Source organism: Mustela nivalis (genome assembly GCF_964662115.1).
Source record: "Mustela nivalis genome assembly, chromosome: 15".
Taxonomy (NCBI): Eukaryota; Metazoa; Chordata; class Mammalia; order Carnivora; family Mustelidae; genus Mustela; species Mustela nivalis.
In genome coordinates this window covers 77,519,363-77,544,137 of record NC_139034.1, presented here as the reverse complement: position 1 = coordinate 77,544,137, position 24,775 = coordinate 77,519,363, and the positions used below count along the sequence as shown (strand labels likewise).

Sequence of the window (24,775 nt, the reverse complement as noted above, 5' to 3'; positions counted from 1 at the left end):
GTCATGGAGCATGTGATTCAGCTCTTTTCATGTTTTAGGAGTCAGTAATCTTTCTCATTTATTGGGCACATGGGTGGGGAAGCGAAGTGTCCAAGAGTAGAAAGAACACAGGCCTTGGATTCAGGGTGGATCTGGGTTTGAATCTTTGTTACTTGTTAGGGTTTTGTTTGTTTGTTTAATTAAATTTAACTTTTTAAAAAGATTTTTTATTTTATTTATTTATTTTTTAGGATTTTATTTACTTATTTGACAGACCAGTAGGTAGAGAGGCAGGCAAATACAGAGAGGAGGAAGCAGGTTCCCCGCTGAGCAGAGAGCCCGATGCAGGGCTCCATCCCAGGACCCTGGGATCATGACATGAGTTGAAGGCAGAGGCTTTGACCCACTGAGCCACCCAGGCACCCCTACTTGTTAGTTCTTGACTGAAGACACATTTACCTGAGCTCTCCATCCACCTGTGAAATGAGGGTCAAACCTTATAAGAATTTAATGGAAAAGCACATAAAAACATGTACCAGTGCAGTGCCTGATGTGTAGAGGATACACCATCCACGACAGCTAACTTTGAGATCTGTATAATTTCATAGATAAGCATTTCTTTTTTTTTTTTTTTTAAGATTTTATTTATTTATTTGACAGAGAGAAATCACAAGTAGATGGAGAGGCAGGCAGAGAGAGAGAGAGAGAGAGGGAAGCAGGCTCCCTACTGAGCAGAGAGCCCGATGTGGGACTTGATCCCAGGACCCCAAGATCATGACCTGAGCTGAAGGCAGCGGCTTAACCCACTGAGCCACCCAGGCGCCCCATAGATAAGCATTTCTGATGGGGAGAAATTATTATATAAAGTAAATTTGACTGTTTCCTTTTTAAGTATTTTATTTATTTTTTTGAGAGAGAGCAGAGGGAGGAGCAGAGGGAGAGGGACAAGCAGACTCCCTGCGGAGCAGGGAGCCCAATGCAGGGCTCAATCCCAGGACCCCAGGATCACGACCTAAGCTTAACCGATTGAGCCACCTGGGTGTGCCTGAAGAAGACTGTTTTTAAGCAGTTTGAGCCGGTGACATACAGTCTCAGATCTGTTTACTTTCCATTTGAATTCTTGAAGCTTAAACCTGAGCCACTGTTTTCTAAAGAGTTCTCTGAGAGGTACAGGCATTGAGGCCACCAGAAGTGTCCAGTAAAAACACAGCTCTGATGAGAATCTCTGGGAGAAGAGGGACATCTCCACATTTTTACAAGTACCTCTGAGAGCATCTTTCTTGGGGCTAGGGTCTCCGGTCTAATGCACACCACTTACATTAGGTATCAGAATACCTGTACAGGATTTTGAGAGAAGAAAAAAATCATTTCTCTAGTCTCATTTTAGATAAGTAAGATTGGAGCTCTGGGTTTTTTCAAAAATGGACTTTAGGAATGAAATTTCCCTCTCCACCCCCAGAGGGTCACCACTTTAAAAATAACACAGGTTTGTTCTAAATTCTTTTTAGTTATTACGAAACCAGAGATTTCCCGCATCCTATCATCATGCTGTGGAAACTGTTGTGAATATGCTGATGCCGCACATAACTCAGAAATTTCGAGATAATCCGGAGGCCTCTAAAAATGCAAATCACAGCCTTGCCGTGTTCATCAAAGTAAGGACCTCAGGGCATGGAGGGAATAAGTCGAGTGGTGAAATGTTCATTGTAGCAGTGACTAGTATACGGTTGGTGCCCAGTCATTGCCAATGGTGCATTTTTATGCTATAGGATAAACTTATGAACAGTAAATGCTGATTTCAACCCAACTTTAAAAAAAGAAAAAAGACTAGGGCCTAAATATTCCCCTTTGTGGCTTGTTTCTCTGCAGAGATGTTTCACCTTCATGGACAGGGGGTTTGTCTTTAAGCAGATCAACAACTACATCAGCTGCTTTGCTCCTGGAGACCCGAAGGTAACGTGTGTGTTGCACACTGGTTTTTGTCTTCCTGATTGACATCCAGAAACCCGGCTGTTTCTCTGGGCTCATGTCACGGCTTCTTTCTATCCCAGAGGCATTCTTGTCCCTTCTTTTGGAGATACTTGCTAGTACTTGCGTTAATGTGTAAGACATTAGGGATGCAGTAGTTCTGAATGTAAAATAAGCATACTAACTGATTTTCTCATAAATAACTGAGAAGATTTCTCAACTACAAAATTAAAAGTATATTTGTTGCGAATCATGGTTTATTTAACATGGAGCTAGAAGTAGCCATGTAGGCTTTCTCTGATAGAATTATCTATCTCCTCCCTAGCGTGTCTATTTTAAAGCTCTGCCTTACTTGTTTTTTTTTTTTTTTTTTTTTTTATTGTATTAAGTCTGTGTCTATAATTACAAGCTGCCTGAAATTCTTTTTGAAGTAGGAGGAACATAAATAATAAATGTTCTAAGAGTCAGTGGAGGACATTGTTTGATAAAATGTGTTTCCAGTTTTCAAACAAGTGCCTACAGCCATTCTGAAAATCTGATGTAGTATACAGGACATGCGGTTGTAAGAGGGTCGACGCTAACAACTGGTTGTATGATTTCTAATAGGTTTTTAGGATGCTGTATAAAATAGTCAAGTGAGGCATTTAACTTTCACTAACTGTTGTTTCCTGCAGACCCTTTTTGAATACAAGTTTGAATTTCTCCGTGTGGTGTGCAATCATGAACATTATATACCTTTGAATTTACCGATGCCATTTGGAAAAGGCAGAATTCAGAGATACCAAGGTACTCTATCTTCACATACGTCAATCTGGGTCTTTTCACAAAAAGCCATTTTTAATAAAAGAGAATTGATTGAGATATGACATTAGAATTTTCTGATTTTTTTGTTGATGAATTCATTTTTTTCTTGTTAAATTTTCATGTAAAAAAATACTGCTAAAATGTGGTATAGGAGCTTAGCTTGTCAGCAAAATTACTGGACTACAGGTCATGTCAGTGTGACTCTTTTTCATTGAAAAATTCCTTTGCTTAAATAGAAATCCATTTTACTTACTGTAGTTTATTTTTATTTGTTTCACTTTTCCTTTTTTCTTATGAATTAGCTTTTCTTTCACCAACTGTGGAGTCAAATGACACTCCTGTAGGTAGGTGTGGGGTGTGATGCTTGCTTTCTTGCATTTTCCTCCTTTAAAAGAAAAAGAATGCAAGTCATTGCTGAAATGCTTACATATGCTCTTCGTTTAGGCATTTGCCATATACTCGGGTTCGTTTTTAAATTCGCGATAAACCAGTGAATTTATTCTCACTGTAGCTAAGATACTGCTGTTAACACCCCTGGGAGGGAGCTGGGTTTTGCTCCTGGGGTCTCTATGTCCTCTAGGATATCCCTTCAAGAGGCACAACAAGCAGAATGCCCTCCTTTACTCCAAAAATGTATTATTCCACCATTTTCATGGTCCTTGTCTATAGTGGTGGCAGTAACCTAATCACAAGCAACACGGCTTTTCACGTGCATTTTATGTCTGCATGTTGAGTCTTTAACTGTTCTGTATCTTCTTAAAGTTTGACGAGAGTAAACGCGTAGAGATTTCCTTGTCTTCACTAAGTCATACGAATCAAATTAGTCTGTCGGGTCTGTTAGGTCATACTACTGAGTTTAGTGCTATGTGCGTACATGGGGATTGATTATTTATACTGATAGAAAAGCAGAAGGATGCCACCAAACCATTACTACCCTAAATCAACGGCCTCTGAAACTTAGAGGGAAACACATAGAAGCATTGGCTCAGAGACACAAATGTCTTTCTCCAGGAGCGACTTGGACTGCCTTTTAAGGAGCCAGAAGGGGTTGGGGGCCTGGGGTTGGCATTCGTGCGTTCAACACCTATTTACCTGGCACCAACCGAGTCTGGGCACACGGGACTTTGGGAGGCGGTCGTGGATGACAAGGATGAAAATCCCAGGCTGTTTTCCCTCAGTGAAGTCTGTGCAGTGTTAGCGATGAGGTCTGAGGAGAGAAAACTAAAGTGGGGCAAGTAGGGGTATGATATGAGCAGCAGGGCATGTGGGAGAGGGTAGCCAGGAAAAGCCTCACTGCCAAGGTAACTTGGGGGTGATAATGAGATGAAAGCCAGGGATTGAGTGTCCTGGGTCGAGGGAACGGCTGGGTATTTGGCAACCCGAATCCCACCTGTCTCGTCTTACTCCCCACTGTTGCCCACACTTCAGACATCCCTGCCGGCTCCCAGCATCTCCATCATGGCGTGCCCACCCCTGACTTTCCTTCTCCTCACACAGCACCCCTCTGGGGGAATCGTCCCCTTCCTGCCCAGAGAGTCAGCACCTCTTCCGTGGAGCCTGCCGCGTCTCCTCCTGCCCCCTCCCAGGACCCCAGCGGCGCTCCAAACTTGTCTCACTCCCCTCACCTTGCAGTCACTAACCCACCTGTACTTGGAGACCGAGACCCTCTTCCTTCCTCCTGTCAGGGTACCGGGGGTCGTCCTTTAAACCCCTTGGCTGGGCAGCGAATGTGAGCTGATGCCTGCCTTGCCCTAAACTCCGTAGGGCCCTGTTGTTTGTCCTGCAGGACTGAGGGACGTGAAATCCGTCAGGTGCCCAGGAGACTCGCACACGCTCTCAGTCGACCATCGGGTTGTTTGGTGTCAAGGGGGGCTGCCCTCGGCAGGTGGCTGTGGGTGACCTACAGATAATGTCCTTACGGCACTGATAGGGGTCCGTGTTCGTAGCATTCCACTCCTCTCCCTTCTTCCCCGTTCCCCCCTTCTCTGCATGCACGTGCACGCACAGTTAAACTGACGGTATCTTCCTAAGGGTTTTGTGTGAATTCAAGCTGTGCACTGTCCTTAGGGTAAACAAAGTTTAAAAAAACATTCAGTGGACATGATTATTCTGGAAGGATGAATACTTTCCCTTGCTTCTGCATAGGACTTGGGGCAGTATTTTGGGTAGGTTGGGAAGTAACTAATAGGGAATCAAAGTCAAAGAAGGCGTCTGTAGATTTTCCTCTAGTAATAGATTCAGTATGATTTCAGATCCCAGCTACGGCTTACTGACAGGCATATTTCAGCTTTGGAGGGATGCGTAGCTGCTTTTACTTTCCCTCCTTAAGTAGATTTTGTATTTCCTTCAAGCTGTTCTCTGGAAGAGCTTTCCAGTTGATCGTTTAGCTTGCTGATGATTTACTGGTATAGTGTGGTGCTTTCAGTATTTCAGTGTTAGTTTATGTTCTTTTTTTTAACTTGCTTTTAGAGGTGCAGAAGTATTGAGTATATTTTTTTTAATTGTGTTAAGTAAGTTCTTCATTCAGGGACAGCAGAATAGAGGTTATATGCTAACTTGTTCATTTGAAGCATATTGGGTTTTTATGGGAATGTATAGCCTTTCATGACCAGGACAGGGATTAATGAACTCAAGTAGTAAAGAAAATTTTAATAAACCATGTATATCTATTCTTTGTTAATTACATGCTTGTTACATACAGATTACTTCTCTAGAGTGTCAGTTAGACAGTAACTTTATTTTTTACCTTCTTGTCAATAACATAATTTCATTTGTAATGTAGCATGTTGTTGTATATTCTAAAAATTGGTACTAAAACTATTCACTAACTTAATATTTATGCAAGATATCGTGTCTTCTAAAATCAAAATCTGGTGCAGTTATCTGGATTTAAATTTAAGAGTCTGATGTGGTAAGGCGTGGAGCAATATTTTAGATAATTGACCTTTGAATTACACTTGAAGCTAAGTCTAATCATCTCTTGACACACAGGGTGGGCTGAATGCAGAGGGTGGTTTTGGCTTTTGTTTTATTCAAAGTGCGTGATGGTCTCTGTAACTAAAGCAGTTTCTATCCTCATTTCAGATCTCCAGCTTGACTATTCGTTAACAGACGAGTTCTGCAGAAACCACTTCTTGGTGGGACTGTTACTGAGGGAGGTGGGGACCGCCCTCCAGGAGTTTAGGGAGGTCCGGCTGATTGCCATCAGTGTGCTCAAGAACCTGCTGATAAAGCATTCTTTTGATGACAGATATGCTTCGAGGGTGAGTGGACTCCAGTGGAAGGAAATATGGATTGATAAATGTCCTTTATTTTAAGTAATATAAAGAAAGTAACCCGTCAGAAAATTTAGTGGTAGCAGCACTGAGAATCATCTCTGTTTACACACTAAAATCTAGTAGCGGTATTTATTTATTTATTTTTAAAGATTTGATTTATTTATTTGTCTGAAAGAGAGAGACACAAGCAGGGGAGCACAGAGGGAGAGGGAGAAGCAGGCTCCCCATTGAGCCTGACTCGGGGCTCGATCCCAGGACCCTGGGATCATGACCTGAGCTGAAAGCAGACCCTCAACTGATAGCCACCCAGGTGCCCGCTAATAGCCCTCTTTATAGGAAGGATCCAAATACAGGAGTTGGCCCAGTGCCCACTCAGTCCATCATTAAAGGCTCAGAGCCATGGGATAAACTTGGCCATGTGCGTTTTTTTCAGAGCCATCAAGCAAGGATAGCCACTCTCTACCTGCCTCTGTTCGGTCTGCTGATTGAGAATGTCCAGCGGATCAACGTGAGGGATGTGTCGCCCTTCCCTGTGAACCCCGGCAGTGTACGTAAGCATACATACCTGGCCGCAGCCTGCATGTGTTTCCTGCGGCTGCTGTCACCGAGCAACACAAACAGGGTGGCCAAAACCAACAGGTGTTCATTCTCTCGTAGTCGGGAGGACAGACGTCCACAGTCAAGGTAGCCACAGGGTTGGTTCCTTCTGGAGGCTCTGTGGGCAGAGTTTGTCCCGTGCCTCTCTCCTAGCTTCCGGTGCTTGCCCCAGATCCTTGCATTCTTTGGCTTGTGGCTGCATCATGACAGTCTTGGCCTCTGTCTTTACTCGGCCTTCTTCCTTGTGTGTGTCTGTATCATCTCTGAAGTCGTCTCCTTTTCTTACAAGAACACCAGTGATTGGACGTAGGGCTCCTAATCCAGGAGGACTTCATTTTGCCTTCTGTCTTAATCACATCTCCAAAGATCCCATTTCCAAATTCACATTTTGAGGTTCTCAGTGGACATGAATTTGGGGGTGGGGGGGATACTATTTAACCCAGGACACACCGATCCTTTTTTGTTTGTTTGTTTGTTCTGCCACTAAAACCATAATAATCCATAGTCCTCTTGATTAATTGCATTTCTGGCTAAGATGGGACCAATCAGTAAACCTTCAACTCTCAGGATAAAAATGCTTTTCTGATGGACCATACCTTGTAAGACGTAAGGACCATCTCTGAATTCAGCAAAGATTTGCAGGGAGAGGAGGTTAAAATGGAAAGCGTAGTTTTAATCTGCGGACTCTGAGAGCTCAATCCTAGCTCGTTCTAATGGTAACATGCTACGCAGCCTTGAAAGATACACATCATTGGGCTAAAGTTTTTCTGTCTGTAAAATTAGAAAGTCAGACTTGATGTCAGGGAGGCCAACAGGAGTGACATACGGCCCCACCTTCAGAAACTGACCACTATAATTTATATCATCTTCGTGTAGTCACTGGAAGATGTATTGGAAATTAAGTTGCCTGAAGGATGATCCCAGAAATGACCTCAATATGTTTGGGGTGGAGACCACCTGCCATTCATTTGCACACATGCTACCAGTGTAGTAATTTTCTTTTTTCCCTTTTGTTCTGGACCCACAAATGAGCTCGGTTGTTAGTCTTTCCACACTATGATTGTTGCATACACTTGGGAAATTTTCATGTTGTGTTTCTGTCCCTTTGGCCCCACAGGGATGCATTGTCCTGTTTTTTAATGCTATCTCTCCACCTCTGAATACATGTCCTAAATAATGTCGCACTGAGAGGCACCATATGTGTAGAATGTGTTTTGTAGTTCTGAAGGGCACTCATCCCACCCCATATAACATTGTATTTCACAAGTGTACTCTCTGAACCTGTCTGCTTTTCTGATCTGACTAAAGAATTCAGGGTATAATGCTACCTCTTTGTACATCTTCAATCCTGAGAAAATCACCAAAGAAAAGCCCCTTTTATGACAGAACTTCAAAATTAACAATTTCTCCACTGCCTGAGAGTGCACACGAAGCTGCAAGCTTGGACAGCTTTTCCGTGCTGCTGTTGTAAGTCACTGCTGCTCATTTGGGAGGATTTCTGGTGTGAGAGAAAAACCAGTGTTCCATTTAGAAAGAGCATGGGAGGCTTTGTCTGAGGGAAAAAACAGTCTGAGGAAATGTTGGACATCTGCGCTCTGGAAGGGGAACATGCTAGACCTTCTGGGGCAACAGACAGTGACTTTATGGACCCAGAGTGCTCTGCCCACACACTTGCACCCTGTCCACTCCCCGACCCAGGCCCTCTGTCCTGTTCGCTGAGCGCCCGCATCCCCCACGCAGCACATCTGACCGGCCAGGCTCTTGGGTCCTGTGCCTGCACGTCCCCGACCCTTCCAAGGACAGCTGCTGACTCTGAAAGTCACCTTCGGTTATCTCTTCTCTCTCTCCCCTTGAACAGACCATGAAGGAGGACTCGCTGCCAGCCACGAACCCGCTGGTGACGCCACAGAAGCCTGGCCTCGTGCTGGACAACAGCCTGCACAAAGACCTCTTCGGAGCCATCTCCGGCATCGGTAAGGCTCGGCGCTCTGCTTGCCTCCCTCTGCTCCGATTCTGCGCTGCCTCCCTCTCGCAGCGTGGGAGCCACGCCGACTCTCACAGGAGGCCCTCAGAGCCTGAGCTTCTGCCTTGCACGGTTTTTTCCTGCTTTTCGTATTTAATGATGGAAACCCTCAACTCGACCCTGAAATACAGACCCCCCCAGCCAAAATCTCATGCATTGAAGATTCCATACGCCTAATCACGTGTTTGTGCTGTTTGCTTTTTGTTATCCTCACATTAATTTTTCATTTTAAACATCCAAATTGGATTTTCAGGAAAGGAGTTTTTAGAAAAGGAATGTCTTTGCAGGAGCATGTGGGGGGATGTGGGTAGGATTTACTTGTGGTGATGGTGATTTTGATGAAATGTGATCGAGTAATTGCTGAGGAGATGGTGGTCTGTGGCAGGAGTACAGTTCTAAATTCGGTTTTCTAAAATCTTCTTCCCTAGAATATTTTTCTCTCTGACATAATGTAAGAGCAACCCCTGTGGGGAAGAAAACAGATGGCAAAAATCAAGATTCAGATTGAGTAATGCTTGGAAGAAAATGCCTGAGAAATGTACTTATTAATATTCTGACTAATTGAGCACCTGTGCCAACTGCTTCGTGAAGATAGTGGTGCAAAAAGAAAGTAGATGTGTCTTCACAGAATTGTCACAAACACAGATTTTTTCTGTCTTTATTTCTGTCTTTTACTACTTTTCGAATAAATGAAGCATATGGCTATGCCAAGTGCTTGGGACACCCAGTGGGTGGACTTAGGTCACGGGACAGAATAAAGGGCTCTTAGCCTTTTAATTTGCAGGAGTATTATTTATTCTGATTGTGTCCTTACCTTCTTGTTTTTCTTGATGTTGAGGTGCTGTTTCACGTAGGTGATGAAAGTGAGCAGAATGTAGAATCAGAAACCCCACACCAGTGTCTAGATTTATCCTACAGTACCAGTCTTTTAATCTTACTTATGCTTACATATATTTTTCAAAGCTGTGGTGGTCTCATTAGGTATCGTAAAGATTAAGTGAGTTAATGTGTGCAGAATGCTCAGAGCAGAGACTGACTTGTGGTGTTTGTATTTGCCTTTCTCCTGGGGCCCTCGTCCTGTCCTGCTCTGCCCACATACCCAGCCACTGCTCCAGGGGCAGGAAAGGGACTCTCATGGGAAGATACTGTCTGCAGAGCTCAGAGCTCACAACACTGGCTTTAAGGTCAGACAGGTGGTTTGGGATTCAGACTCCATCAGTTACTGACTGCCCTGAGCAGCGTGTCTCTTCTCGTCACCCTCAGTGTCCCAGTGTCCACATCTCCAAAACAGAGTCAGGGCAAGGAGTGGAAAGCTCATACAATGTGTGCAGTGCCCAGCATGGTGACAGTATCTGACTGCCGTTATAACAAGCACAGTTCTTCAGTGTTACGCCTTTCTGTGATGTACTCTCAGTAGCCAATTTCATGACCCTTGGGGCCCAGGAATGTGTAGAAATCACAACTCCCTGACTAGTACTCTGTAGAATTTAAGACTCTGGAAATGATCAAACTAGAACAATGAGGCAATGCTTTGACTCTGACTTTATTTTCCAATTCTGCCTCACCTTGTCAGGGTGTGGGTTGCCTTGAGAATGTAAAGATGAGCCGCTGGGTATCATTACCGAGACTCGAATGGCATTAATGACCTTCAGTAGCTCCGTGTTTGTGACGAAGTTATGAAAAGTATCTGAGACTGATTTAATCCCTTTTCGCTCTCTTAAATTTCAAGATCTGAATCCACTTTCCATAGGAATTCACCCTAACAGACCTTGTCTGTCCTCCAGCTTTTTCTCTCCTACCCCCATTGAAAGACTTAAATCCTTGTTCCCTTTTAGGAATGTCTTCCAGAAAAGCCCCCACCTTTGAGTTGGGTTTGCTAGCTTTCTGGTAGCTTGAGCAACTCTTTTTTTATTCCCTGAGGAGTTTCCAGTTAACTTGAGTCCTGGTGCTTATCCTTCAAGAACGGACTTTCTCCTTGCATTTCTAGTTAGTAGAAATCTCGTTTCCTCAGAAGGTACCTTCAGCATTGTTTTTCAATGTCTTTGGAACATGGTGCATGAAGATTTCTAGAACTGATTTGCTGCCTGGATAAATCTACTCCAAGATTATGTTTGTTTTTTAAAAAGCACACATTCTTAAGCCCAGGATTCTCTTTTCCACCTGCTCAGTATTTTGCATTGGGCTGTCCATACAAAGAAGACAGAGGTGAACTGAACTTCTTTTCATTTTACTTACATGTTGTTTAAGATTTTTAAAATGCACAGGCCTGAGACATTAAGTACAAACACACACACACACACACACACACACACAATGGGAACCCAGTTCTACTAAACATGTTGATTTTGATTTACTGCATTTCCATCTGTTTGCCTTAGATTAGGATTCTGCTTCTGGAACTGAGCCTAAAACCCTGTCAATTTAAGGTCTAATTTTACTTCACTGAGGACCTCTTTTTCAGGATTATTATGTTTTACATTAAATATGAAGTCTGGTTATATTAGGAGGACTATAATTATACTTTGGTCATGAAGTGTGTTTTATCTCTAAGTATAGAAAGAGGCTCATAGTTTTTTCATAGGTTTTTACCTGTTCCCCGTTACAATCCATCACACAGTTTCTCTTCTGGAATGAGGCATCCTGGGGCCAGTGGCTTACACGTTCCAGCCATCACTTCCATTTTCAAATTCCCCTCACGCTTCTTTTCTTAATTTTAGTATGCTGATTCAGTTTCAGGGACGGGGGTGGATACACCTGAGTGTTAGGTAGAGGGAGGGATTAACCTTGTGTTTCAGAGGTGCCTGGCTGGCTTAGTGGGTGGATCTTTCAGCTCTTGATTTTGGGTCAGGACGTGATCTCGGGGTGTTGAGATCAAGCCCCACATTGGGGTCTGTGATCAGCAAGGGGGGCTTCTGCTTGGGATTCTTTGTCTCCCTCTACCCCTCCCCCCAACACACTAAATGAATAAGTAAGTAAGTAAATAAATAATCTTTTAAAAAGAAAAGAAATGTCTCAGTCCATGGCAGCTGATTTGCGTCCTAACATATGAAAATGGCGGCCTGTTCTGAGGTGTTGGGGAATGGCGTCTTCCGTGTGGGTGTGGGAGGCCCTGCTTCTGGCTTGCTGGAGCCCAGCACCAAAGACTCCTCAGACAGCGGGCACAGCCAGCCCGGCCTTTCAGCTGGAGGCAAGCTTTGTGGTTCAGCATGGAAAGTACAAGTTTGATGGTCATTTTAAATCATGTAATATACTGAAATCTTACCGAAGCAGGAAGTCAGTCTACTACTTTTACTTTAACAAATTCCATCGTTCTGGGGCACCTGGGTGGCTCAGTGGGTTGAGTCTCCGCCTTCAGCTCAGGTCATGATCTCAGGGTCCTGGGATCCAACCCCACATTGGGTTCTCTGCTCAGTGGGGAGCCTGCTTCCCCCTCTTTCTCTCCGCCTTCCTCTCCGCCTACTTGTGATCTCTGTCAAATAAATAAATAAATAAACCTTATTTTTAAAAAAAATTCCATAGTTCTGAGGTGGGGGCTGATTCCTGACTTATAGTGCTGCTTTTCACAGATGTCACACATTTTATTTTTAAATTTCTTTTCTGCTCGTAACTCTTTGTTGCAGAGATTCCCAAGCATTCTCCGTTCACAGCACACTTATGGTCACAGTAATTTGTTCATTGAGTCCCCAGGCCAGAGTAAACAACCAACAGTTCTGTTTATTAGGTATTTGGAGCCACATAACCTAGGAAGTTCATCTATCTGAACAACTTCATCGGCATTCGAGAAAAATACACATAAATTTAAAGAAAAATTATTTTTAATAACCACACCCATTTTCAATGGGATGTGTGCACGTGTTAGGCATTGCCCAGCAGCTCTATTTGGAATCTAATTTCTCACCCCCGTCTTATTTTCCTGTTCCATGGTGATTTTCACCCAGTACCTGCTTTTTATCATAGCAGCCACCAAAGACCTAGCTTCACAAAGATACAACATCATCGAGAGGAATGTAGTGTGATCTCACATTGAAACTGCAGTTTTGGGAAATGTCAAGCACCATCGTGTTTTTCTTGAAAATGTAAAATGTCCCGAGAGGCCCCGTGAGTTTCCTAGGGCACCTCAGCATACAGTTTGAATACTGTGGCTCATTGCAGGGTTTCATTTTTTGATCTGATAGTTGTAGGTGGATTTTTTAACATCTTTATTGCATTCTGAAACTGTGTGTGTTCCTTTCGTCTGAGGAATCCAAGGTGGCCTCCCATAAGTGAATTCAGGGTTGTGTCTGAATGTTTCAGATTATGGCCCTTCTTTAAAGGCGAGGTGCCTGAGTGAAACTCTTGAGCCCATTTCTTAACAACAACAAAAACAAGTGCCATAGAAGCAATTTCCCTTAAAGTTCAGTACGTATCTTCATTTTGTTGTATCTCATCAAGTCTTTGGTCTTCGCTTGATTTCTATATAGCTTCTCCATATACAGCATCAACTCCGAACATCAATAGTGTGAGAAATGCTGATTCAAGAGGATCCCTCATAAGCACAGATTCGGGGAATAGCCTTCCAGAAAGGAATAGCGAGAAAAGCAATTCCCTGGATAAGGTAATTTCTTTTTATACAACTTAAATGTTTCTTACAACTAATGGATTTAGCCTAAAGTAAACCATGCTTCGTGTTCTGGTGTTCGTTAAGGGTAACTTTTTTTTTTTTTAAATAACTCAGTTAACCTGGAGTTATTATCAGAGTTACAATCAGAGTATTGTCTAAGGATGGGGCCCATTTCCTGAAATCTCCCCCATTCTTGTTTCCAAGATTTTATATCAGGGCAATGTTTACAGTGGAGGACCTTGAGGAAATAGTTTGGGCAGGTGGGACAGGTAGGGACATCAAAATGCACTCTCATTTAGAATCCCCATCATCTGTATGCCAGAGAATACCATGTATACAGTTATCCATGCAAATGGGTGTTGGGTCCAGAGCTTGCTCCGGAAAGATTAATTGATCATCTAGGTGATTCAGGGATGAGACTTTATTTGCAACCAGCTCACACTGGTACCTCCAACACAACACATCATCTTTGTATTTAACATTTTTTTCTTGAAATAATCAAGGGTCTATTTGGAGCTTTGTGGGAATGGCTAAAGCTTGAATTTAAACCCAGAACAATGATAGATTAGTGTTGCCTTGGCCACTGTTTTTCCGAGTTACTTCAAGTTCAAGGCAAGCACACATACCAACCAACAGGTGAACCACTTAGGGATGTATTTCTAGATCTCCGAAACGTGCAGAATGTCCTTCAGCAGCAGGTTGGTCATCGTACCTGCCTTTCTGTGGCTGACAGTGACACAGTTATTCTTCCGTGCGGTTTTGGTAGAGGTGGGAGCGTCTCCGTGTGCGTGTGTGTCATGACGTATTGAACTTTCCCCTTGACCGTGACTTGCGTTCATATGTAGAGCGAGAAGCTGCTCAGGAGGCATTCTGCTTGCATCATACGCAGTGCTGGAGAGGAGGAAGAGAGCTGCCAGTCAGCCAGGAAAAACCGGGTCACTGTGGATTTTTCCCTTCTAACAATCCCACCTTTGCCAGAGGAAACTTTGCATGCTGCACCTTCCCTCCCAGCGCAAGAAGCACTGGGTTCTCCCAGCGGCCCTGGCGAAGTGCGTGGGCGAAATGATGCATTCCTCCCTGTGGTTTTGCCACTAACTGCACCTGTATTTCTTCTATAATAAAAAACTCATGTACATTATTAATTAAACCTGATTACCATATTTTTTTTTTTAGTTGCTGCCCCCAATACCTTGAATGAAAGATTTTTTTTTTTTAATTGACCTTTCTGCTTTGGTATTTGCCAAAAACATAAAAAAAATCCTGCTTTTCAATTGGCAATACAACTTTGATGATTTCAAAATCTCCCGTGACTTTAAATCAGGAGATGAGATTCTTTTTCTTGTACTTTTTTTTTTTTTTTTAAATTTGAACCCCTTGAACATGTAAACGTGCTGTCTAGTGGCAAAACTGCCCTCACCCTGTTCCCTGCACTTTCTGAAGTTTGCGGTGTTGAGCTAAGCCGCTGAGGGAATGGTCTCATCGGTTTAGGGTCTTTGAACAAGCTCTGCTGAGGTGTCCCTTTCTGTTCCTGTTGGGTACCCACCTGTTATTTTCCCCCCAGTGGTGCCCCACGATGTCAGCTGAATGACAGGGACTCTGCCGCAGGCTTTTGTGGGGTACACAACAGGAGTGTGGATTTTATTTCCTCGTTCAGACACCGGCCTTCTCCTGAGGATATGGTCGGTTCTACAGTGTCTTCCAACTCATCATTTCTGTTTGATCCTAGCCCACATCCCTTTTTTGCATGAGATCGTACTTGGCATTTTAGAACTGAGCTGGTAGCTCCAGCTGTGGTTACCCAGTTTGAAAGGTCTGTGCCTGCTGGCTTGTCTCTTAGGATAGCAAGTGAAGGAAGCCGATAGAGCTTCTGTGGACTAGGCGCTTATGTGTATTTGGTGAAGGTGTGTCTGTGGTTTGTCGACCAATGAGTTACACCTTCCAGTTTGCGTGATTTGACTCAATTCTAAGAATCTTTCTCTTCCAAAGGAGAAAAATGAACCTAATTTTGTTTTACCTAGAATAATAGATTAAAAAAAAAATCACCTGTATTTCCTTTTTTTTTTTTTAGCACCAGCAAAGTGGCACTTTGGGAAATTCTGTGGTTCGCTGTGACAAACTTGACCAGTCCGAGATTAAGAGCCTGCTGATGTGTTTCCTCTACATCTTAAAAAGCATGTCTGATGGTAGGTGAAAGTGAAGATGTCAGTTTTACTTTTTTCAGTATTTGGTGTCTTTTTTAAAACTTAGAATTGCTTGAAAGGATAGAAGAGCTTAAAAAGATTTTCTTCCTCATTTGAAATACATGTTAATTTACTAAATGTAGCAGAAATAAAAGTCTTAATTTGGAAAAAGAGTTTTTACTAATTGTTCTAAAAAGCGAGTTCTAAAATGTGCATGGGCCATTAAAAAAAATTTTTTTTTATTAACCTCGGGCCTACCATCATAATCCAAGAAGACAGAAGCAGATAAATGAGGTAGCCTTTGATTTTTTTTCCCCCTAAAAAAACAATTTCACTTGTCCAAAAAAACTTTTTGGCAACTTGCATAATTTTATTAGTAAGGCTCTTGAATTGGAATATGTAATGTTGGGGGATCTGAGCATCTCTTCCATTTAGAGTATGTGTGACATTCCTGGCTTTAACTGGAAGTGAGATGTGATTTTTTAGTTTTCTGATGGAGTTAGTGGTATCGTAGTAGATTAAGTTTCTCATAAAGGGTTTGACAACCACATTTTTTAATAGAATAAAGCATGTAAACATCCATGATAAGACACTTCAACTCCAGTTTTGTGATATAAGCAATCATTTGAAATCATGCCATGGTACAATGTCTTGTTTCTTCCTTGATCAGAAATCTTGTCGGACTTGCTGCCGCATAATCGGAAAGTGTCCTGTGAAGTGTATTGAGTCAAGGCAAAGTCTTCTGAAAACAAAATGCTGAAGGCCTCTTGTGCTGCCTTTGTGTAGTGGCAGTCAGTATGGGCCTTAAACATCCAGTGGAAGGCATTTCTGCCTGAGAATAATTTTTTTTTATATTAAGCTTCCATATCTGCCTGAGAAGAATGTTTCTTTTGTATTAAGCTTCCATTTCTACAGCATTAATAGCCAGACCTTAGTATCCAGATGGTAGGAACCACATACCTATCCCTAAAATGCTTCAGGACTTGGTTATTTTTTTATTCTGTCAATTTGATACTTTAAAGTAGCTTTTAAAAACACAACAAACAGAAAATAATTTTCCTTGAATGATGACCAAATAGCAAAGCACTGGGCACTTATTCAGGCATTAGGGTTATAAAGTTGAAATTCTGCCCTTAATGACAAAAGTTCTGAACTTTACATCACGGTGATGAGTTTTAGCCAGTTTTGTAATTCTGTTTTTCCTTTGCTGAAAGTTTTCCTTAAAATATTTTAAGTTTCAAATAATAAATAAGATCTATAACTAGAACATAACTACTTTTTTAAAGACCAATATTCCAGAAATTTTGCATCCTAGTTAAAGTTATCCTTTAAAAGCAGCCCTTTGGGGTGCCTGGGTGGCTCAGTGGGTTAAGCCACTGCCTTCGGCTCAGGTCATGATCTCAGGGTCCTGGGATCGAGTCCCACATCAGGCTCTCTGCTCAGCAGGGGGCCTGCTTCCCTTCCTCTCTCTCTGTGATCTCTTCCCTTCCTCTCTCCTACTGTGATCTCTCTCTGTCAAATAAATAAATAAAATCTTTAAAAAAAAAAAAAAGCAGCCCTTTGGAAGGCCATGCACATGATTTAAAAATTCAGTGACCTCTTCAAAACAGTTTTAGAGCTTCTCTTAAAAAAAAAAAAAAATTACCTTCAAAGTATCAATTTCCTTCCTTTTATAATTTGAATTTTTGTTTGTGTCAGGTTTAAAAAGTCTTCACCTATCCCCAGAGTCATGAAGATACTCTTCTTTATCCTCTTTAAAATAGTATTATTCAAATTTTCACATTTAAATCTTAGTATCTACCTGGACTTGATTCTTGCGTATGATATGGGGTGGGAGAGAAAATGCCTTCAGAGTAGTTTAGCGGACAGGCAACCAAAGTCAACTGTGTAGCTGTGTAGCTACTCTTTCCCTTTTCCCACATTCAAGGAGCACCTTCTCCGCTTGGGCCTCTCCGTCTCTCATAGAGGTTAGTTGTCTTCCCCCCCCCCCCACGCCCCCAGGTCAGTAACCTCAGCCTCAGCCAATAGCCACGAGCAAGGAAAGGCAGCTTAGTGCTCCTTGGCTGGCCAGCTGGCTCTGTCTGATTTGAGCTAGGGTGACCACAGGTGTTTGCAGGTTGGCCCGGAGAGGTCCTCTCATACACTTCGCTCCTTGGGTGCTCACCCCATGAGGATGGTCAGTCTCAAGTAACCCGAGTCTGTTCCTCTGGAATCTAAACTCAGAATTCCTGAAAGATGGAAGCCCACTGACCCACCCATGTTACTGGTCTAATAAACTAAACGTGGCTTTTAAAATCAGGTGTACTTGATTGAAGTCCCCATTCCATCGTGATTCTTTAGCCTGATGATGGGGAGAACTGCTTGACTTCTCTGAGCCTTTATTAGCTTATCTATAAATTAGAACACTGTCTCTGATCCTGGTGGCAATTAAGATATGACAAGTGTGCAATCATGAGACCACCTAGCACAGTGCTCACGCATAACAGATTGTCCATGTAGAGCTCATGGCTTCCCCTGCCCCTCACCATTTTGGGCAAGCGTGGAGTGAAAAGTCCCTGGCCGAGCACCTTCACGAGCTATCTGCATCGCTGCAGACTGCTCTTATTCTCCTCAGGCCCCCGAATTCAGTGGAATTTCTCCCTGAGAGAAATCTTTTCACCGGTTTTTCAACCTCAGTATAAAATATAAGAACACAAAAATGTTTAACTATCTGGTAGTAGCACTCTTGGGCAAGTTCTAAAAGGTTAAGGGTCACACACACAGAATGATTCCTGTAAATGGACTTGTAGGATTTGCCTTTACTGAAAATATGGCCAGTCGTCTTGATGCAGAGCAGATGTGCATGTGACTTCCTCATGGAGACGGTACCACATCATCACGCCGGGAAACAGGAAGTTGCATATATTGCCTGTTTGGAAGACTATTTGGCAATATCTGTTCATAACATTTGACGTGGCTGTTTCACTTCTGAGAATATTTGTCCTATAGATGTAGTTGGACAAGTGTGCAAACATCCTTATAAAAGAATAGTCTTCAAAGCATAATTTAATGGAGCAGAGCATTAAGGGGGAAAACAAGTAAATGTCTGTTAGTAAGGGACTGGCTAACTCGGTTATACTGCATTCATGGAGAGGAGTATCAGGTATCTTGGAGAAGATTGGAAGAGATGCAAGCTATATTACTGAAATAAAACTCAAAGGAAAAACAGTGTGTGCAGTATGTACACATCCATTTCTGCATGCGTGTGTTAAGAAGAGAGGACTTAGGTACATGCAAGAATTTTCAACAGATTGTTTCCTGGAGAGTGATTCTGTATGAGGCAGAGAGAAAGCCTAACTTGAGATTATTTGCCTACTTGTATTCTTTGAAATCTCTTAGCCACTTAAGGGCACATTATATGTAAGTTAAAATTGTACTATCTAGCGTTAGGTGATGCATGATGAAATTAAAGTTCAAATGCAGCTTCTTGAAATTGAATATGCACATTGTGTCTGTTACCAATAAAGACTGGTCACTGTAGTTGGTTCTTTGATCAGCTATAAAAGGGTTTGAGGGTTTATTCTCCAAAATCTTTTCCCCATCCCCTGCTATATACAATGCACATCATGATTCTGACCAAATTAATGTTTACTTTCTAGATGCTTTGTTTACGTATTGGAACAAGGCTTCAACGTCTGAACTTATGGATTTTTTTACAATATCTGAGTAAGTAGTTTTGCTTTGCTCTCTGCTTCTTGATTTTTCTTGGCTAATTAAGAGGTGTGAACAATGCTATGGGGTTGAACTAGGAATGTAGTATATTCACATCCACCGTTTTTAAGCTCTTTCTCCTGGACCTGACCCCAACACTTGCTCTTGGGAGCACATGACTCAGTGGCCAGTGACCAACCCTAAATTATTAGATATGTGGTTGTTAGAGATGAGCGCTAACTGCTTATGTGTACAAACTATCTGAATAAAAGGACACAATTGATTAACTGAATTGGGTGAATGCTATGTTTCAAAGGTGAGTCTAATGTAGCTTAAGCAGATGTAAATATTTAGACCAAAATAGCTATAATTTTTAAATTTAAGTGAAATCTTAAATTTTATCTATATTACCTTCTTTTAACTCTTCAGTCATTCCTTTAAGCTCTTTGCTTTAAAAAAAAAAAAAAAAAAAAAGAACAAACAACAACAACAACAAAAACCTACCACAAATCCACAATCCCCTGTAAAATTTGCTAGGGCCAGGGGCACCTGGGTGGCTCAGTCAGTTAAGCATCCAACTCTTGATCTCAGCTCAGGTCTTGATCTCAGGGTTATGAGTTCAATCCCTGCATTGGGCTCCACTGTGGGTACGGAGCCTACTTTAAAAAAAAAATCGCTGGGGCCAAATGATTTTCCACATCCAAAATTTTTTAGATTTTTAGAAAATTTACATAGAGAATATATTCTGTAACATCCCACCAAGGTCTTAGACCCCCCACAATCAAACACATTATTGTTTCCACAGTACTATGATTGTTCATAACAACTGGATAAATTATAACTGTAAATAGCTTTATTTCTGGTAATTGGGGTCATGATTTTGCTGCCAAATATATTTTCCTAAACTCGGGCGAAAACATGTAATCGGAGCTTTTTGCATTTTGAATTACGGTCTTGGTTCCTAGTCATGGTTGTTCTCTCTGCTAAGTTACAAGTGGGAGAGATTGATGAGATTCCGCACCAAAAGAACTTACTGGACGTTATTGTAACAACTTCTTATTAAATACATGATTTTTTAAAAAATCAACATTGTGTGTATATTAAAACCAACCCAAAAATCAGACATTTGATGTCTGTAAGGGACCAGTCCCTTTAGAAAAGCCAAAAGAGGGAGCTCCTTGCCGGGATTGAATGAGGACAGATCAGCAGCTGGGAGAGTGCCCCAGTCCTGTGCCTTCCCCCGTGCCTGTGCTGAGACAGACGGAGTCGGGGGCAGTCCTGTTTGTCCCAGGCCTCCCCAGTGGCTTCACCGCCCAGCACAGTACCGACAGCCCAGCATGGTACCTCCCCTCTAGGTTAGTGATTTTCTCTGGGTGAGAAAGACCCTCCCAAGAATTTCTGAATACCAGAAGTAAGAGGCTACTGGTAGATGTAAGGTTTATTGAATGTGTTGTTGCTGATGGGTTGAAATAAAGCAATGTATTGGAAACCATTGTCTTTTCCTGTTTCCCTAATAACCTTCCATCCTGTCTGCAGAGTCTGCTTACACCAGTTCCAGTACATGGGGAAGCGATATATAGCCAGGTACTGTGGGGGTTTGGCTCGAATGTGTATCATTCTCTGTATTACTTGGCTCTGAATGTGTGGAAATTGTCATCCGTGATGATTGGCAGTTGGAATTCTCATAAACAGCCGCGATGTCTTTGGACTGCTACCGTCAAATCTGGTGGCATCTTTCGCCTGCATTCCCACACTCCTTCTGTCTCATTTTGCCTCTTGCATATCTCTTGGAAGGATTTCCCTCCGTGGCCTGCTGCTTCACTGGTGTGCTTCCTTCCAAATACACCCCCGTGTTCTGTTCCTTCCCGTCCCCTTTCTCTTTCTTCTCCCAGCTCCCCCAGGTGTGTCTTCTTGCTCTTTCTCCTCCTCCAGTGGTTTTGCTTCCCCTGTTTGACTTTCAGAGGTCACTTTTTACCATTTCCCAGCTACAAAGATAATAATTTCTCACATAACCATTTTTCGTTTCTTCTTCATGAAGGAAGGCTCTCAGTTCATCTCAGATTTGTTCAAATTTCCTTAAAAACCGTCTCTGCAACTGAGCCTTTTCTCCTCAGTCCACATAAGCTGTCCATGCCCTGCTCTTATCTGACCAGAACTCTCGATTGAGTTTCATACATCTTCATGGCCCTGCCCCACACCATACTCTCAGATCCATGCTGAGTTCGAGGGGAGCCGGAACCTCATTGCGAGGGGCACCCAAGCCTCTCTTTCCTGGAGGCATTTCTTCAGAGCACGTCTTGTCCTTACCACGTTCCCACTCCTGCTCTGCGGCTGCTCAGCGCGTCGGTATCTGTTTTGTCCGTGTTGTGTGTCCCGTGATAATGTATTTACAGGGTTGGTCTAAGTATCCTATTTTTCCATTGTGATTGTTTGCTTATAAGTAAACACATTTATATTTTAGGACAACTTTAAAATTCAGTAGTGATTGAGTTTTTTCTCTATAATTCTGTTTTACAGCAATGAAACAGGAGAGAGATTTTTAAGATTATTTGAATGTGGAGATTTTTACTTTTTATGTTAACATTGTTCTTTTCTTGGGATATTTGAGACATTTGCAGAATTATGTTTCATGTTCAATAAGAATTTGTGGGTTTTTTTTTTAAAGAGTAAATTTAGAGAGAGTATTTTACACTTTCATCCTATTCGTATTTATTTTTAACTGAAACGCGGTGGCACTTGAAGTTCTCTCATTTTAACTGTTATTTTTTATCGTAACAGTCAATTATAACATTTGCACTTTTGAGTACCAAATGCAAGTATATACAAGGTGACCTTATACAGTAGCACCTCGCAATCGGACTTTACTCCCTTTGACTCTGCCCCATGGACCTGGGGATGTGGTATATTGTAACCGGAGGGCACTGTGACCGGCAAGCTTCCCAGCCTTCTCACGGTAACTGTCACCCTCAGCACAAGTTGGCATTTGGAGAGCGTTGTGCAAATTAGGGTGACGTGCCGCAGAGCTGAACATGGTGCCTGTGGGAAGCTGAAGGTTTCTGCCCAACAAAATATTTTAGAATTGGGTCTTGTCTAACTGTGAACTTATTTTTTTTCTTAATGGCTATAAATTTAATTAAAAAAAAAATCTTCTGACTTTATAAGCACCCTGTATATATTTGCATGTAAAAGTGTGCTTTCTTGGGCTATCCTAAAAACGGATGGGCATAGGAATGCGGGCGTGGAAGGTGGTGTTGCTTGTTAGGTGTGTTGTGGAAAGATGTGCCCTGCTTCATAGAAAATTCCTGTGGTTTCTGCTCCATGTGACAAAGATCCCGAGCGGAGTCTGAACGCTGTCGGTGTGTGCCCTCCGTGGCAGTCCCGGCTGAGGAATACTGCGTCTTCTCATTGTGTCCCTCTGAAATCACCCAGCAGCATGTTGCCCGATGACAGTCCATGCATGTTCTAGAACTCCTGTTCTCCTCCACACAATAACACAATGAGGGAGACGGTTGGCTACGGGCCGGGGACAGGTGTCATTCCAGCACGGGTCTCATTTTTCATCTGCTCTGGTGATGGTACACAGTAGGAAGTTAGCTGTATGATTGCTAACCCAGATCACTTTTCTATTTTCTTTACTTGACTGCTGACAAGTTTAACAAAGTGTGTGGCTCTCCTTCCTGCCTGGGTAAGAATAAAGGTGTTAAAACCGCCTCATATAATCCCTCTCATTGCATGTTTGTTCTCTGTTTCTTCCAATGCATTGTTTTCTTTTAAAAAAAAAATTTTTTTTTGCTCTTTAATAACATGTATAATCTGAAAATATTCATGGTGTTTAGCAGTTTCCGAACTCTAACCTTTAGCGCCACGTCGGACTGATGCTCTGACTTTTTAAAAAGCAGCATCTCTAAAGTACATTCCAAAACTGAAAAGTTCCCTGCTTTAGCTTGCTTTTTGCTTCTTCATCATCAAGTGCTTTGCTATGAACTCAGTTAAGAACTGCCGCCTGTGTGTGCGTCTCAGGCCACGCTGCTCTGGTTGGCGTATGGCCGGTCCCCTTGTGCTGTGTCCTGGCCTCACTAACCCTGCTCGTCTCGCTGCGGTGTAACAAATCTAACTTTTGCTTCTATCCCATTTCACTCATGTTGCAGGAACCAGGAGGGGTTGGGACCCATAGTTCATGATCGAAAATCTCAGACATTGCCTGTTTCCCGTAACAGAACAGGAATGATGCATGCCAGATTGCAGCAGCTGGGCAGCCTGGATAACTCTCTCACTTTTAACCACAGTAAGTCCCATGACATACCATCGTAACAGCCAGCCATCTCATGTGACATCTCAGAGGGGAGAGCCCCAGGCCGCACCAGACCACATCACCAACCTGACTTTTCTTCCAGCTCAGAGCAAGTGGGATGAAGAGCTCATGGCGAAATTCCCTTCTTTGGAGGAGAGTGACACAATGTGGAACGTGGTCAGCTACGGCACCAGACCTAAAAGCCTGGACCCTTTGTCCCAACCCCCTCCCTTCAGTATTTTTAACGTAAACATTTTGACAGCCAAACATTCTCTGATATCTTTAATTGAATATTTGGATTTTCCGTGTGCAAGTCCTCGGGACATCTGGGACAGGTTCCTTTCGTTCTTCCGAGGCCATGCGTGTAATTGATCAAGTGTCCACATTCTGACATTCCAGCTTTGAATGTATGTTACTCCTTAAACTGCTGTGAAAACATAAAGCCCATGAATCAATTTGTGAGGGTGTGGAAAAGCCAATAACAAAGTGACTTTTTCTGTGTTTTCAGTGTGAGAAAGATATCAAGTGTGCTTGGAATTTCTGTAGACAATGGTAAGATTTAATCAGGTTGAAGTCTGCTTATGAGGCCGCTTCACTTGCAAGCCGAGACCTTTTTGTTCATCTTGCCTTCCTAACTTTGGGGCTTTCTAACTTCACAGTAGAGATTCTACCTACCAAAAAGTAGGAGCATATTTTTAATTTACTTTTTTCATATCACCAGAGGAGACATGACATCATGTACTGTTTCTAGAAACTTAAGTGTTACATCTCCTTAAAAGTTTTCTCAAAGCAGGAAACCTAAAAGACATCAGCCATGCAGCATTTTAAAAATGAATGCCGTCATTTATAATAGATACCATTTCTGTTAGTGTTGTGTTCTCTGAATTATTTCATCTTTTCTCCAAGCATAACATAGCTAGTTACTGTTTTACATATACAATTACTTGTTCTCATGCCAAGTAATGCCTTTAATGTATAGCTATTAATATCTTCCATCATTTCTAATCATAAGAATTCCACTCACTGTGATCTTCCTACCTCTTTCTTTAAATAGGCTGGGAGTAAAGACAATATTCCCAAATGCTTTAAAATGGTAATAGTTCAGAGTAAGAAGGCTGAGGCATCAAAATACAGCAGCTGCCTACTCTTCCACCCCAAAGTTCAACCTAATGGGTATAGACCCTCTTTATAAAATTCTAAGCTTAATTTAGATCAGTATGACATTTGCCTGCCACACACGAATGGATGTTCATGACACATCTCAGGCTCCAATACTGGATTTTTCCACATCTTGTCTGTTAGGGCTTTTTCTAGCTCTGCAGGCAAGGGGTTGACACAAACAAAAGAAGTTTTGGTGTTTTTAGT

At 42.3% G+C, this 24,775-nt stretch overlaps 1 protein-coding gene across 23 annotated transcripts in view; it reads left to right on the top strand.

The window, feature by feature from the left end:
* The window catches only part of DOCK9 (dedicator of cytokinesis 9), a 211,915-nt gene that overhangs the window by 137,238 nt on the left and 49,902 nt on the right, over window positions 1-24,775 (top strand). For 9 of the 23 annotated variants that reach the window (XM_082700802.1, XM_082700808.1, XM_082700806.1 and 6 more), the window contains exons 28-38: window positions 1,488-1,634; window positions 1,849-1,932; window positions 2,622-2,733; window positions 5,836-6,014; window positions 6,463-6,576; window positions 8,485-8,599; window positions 13,110-13,243; window positions 15,318-15,432; window positions 19,068-19,134; window positions 20,656-20,703; window positions 23,268-23,404. In XM_082700802.1, the coding sequence (XP_082556928.1) occupies window positions 1,488-1,634; window positions 1,849-1,932; window positions 2,622-2,733; window positions 5,836-6,014; window positions 6,463-6,576; window positions 8,485-8,599; window positions 13,110-13,243; window positions 15,318-15,432; window positions 19,068-19,134; window positions 20,656-20,703; window positions 23,268-23,404 (1,252 nt within the window). Of the gene's footprint in view, window positions 1-1,487; window positions 1,635-1,848; window positions 1,933-2,621; window positions 2,734-5,835; window positions 6,015-6,462; window positions 6,577-8,484; window positions 8,600-13,109; window positions 13,244-15,317; window positions 15,433-19,067; window positions 19,135-20,655; window positions 22,805-23,267; window positions 23,405-23,918; window positions 23,963-24,775 lie in introns of those variants that run through there. The other 14 variants (XM_082700807.1, XM_082700795.1, XM_082700811.1 and 11 more) reach the window with 5 other exon arrangements.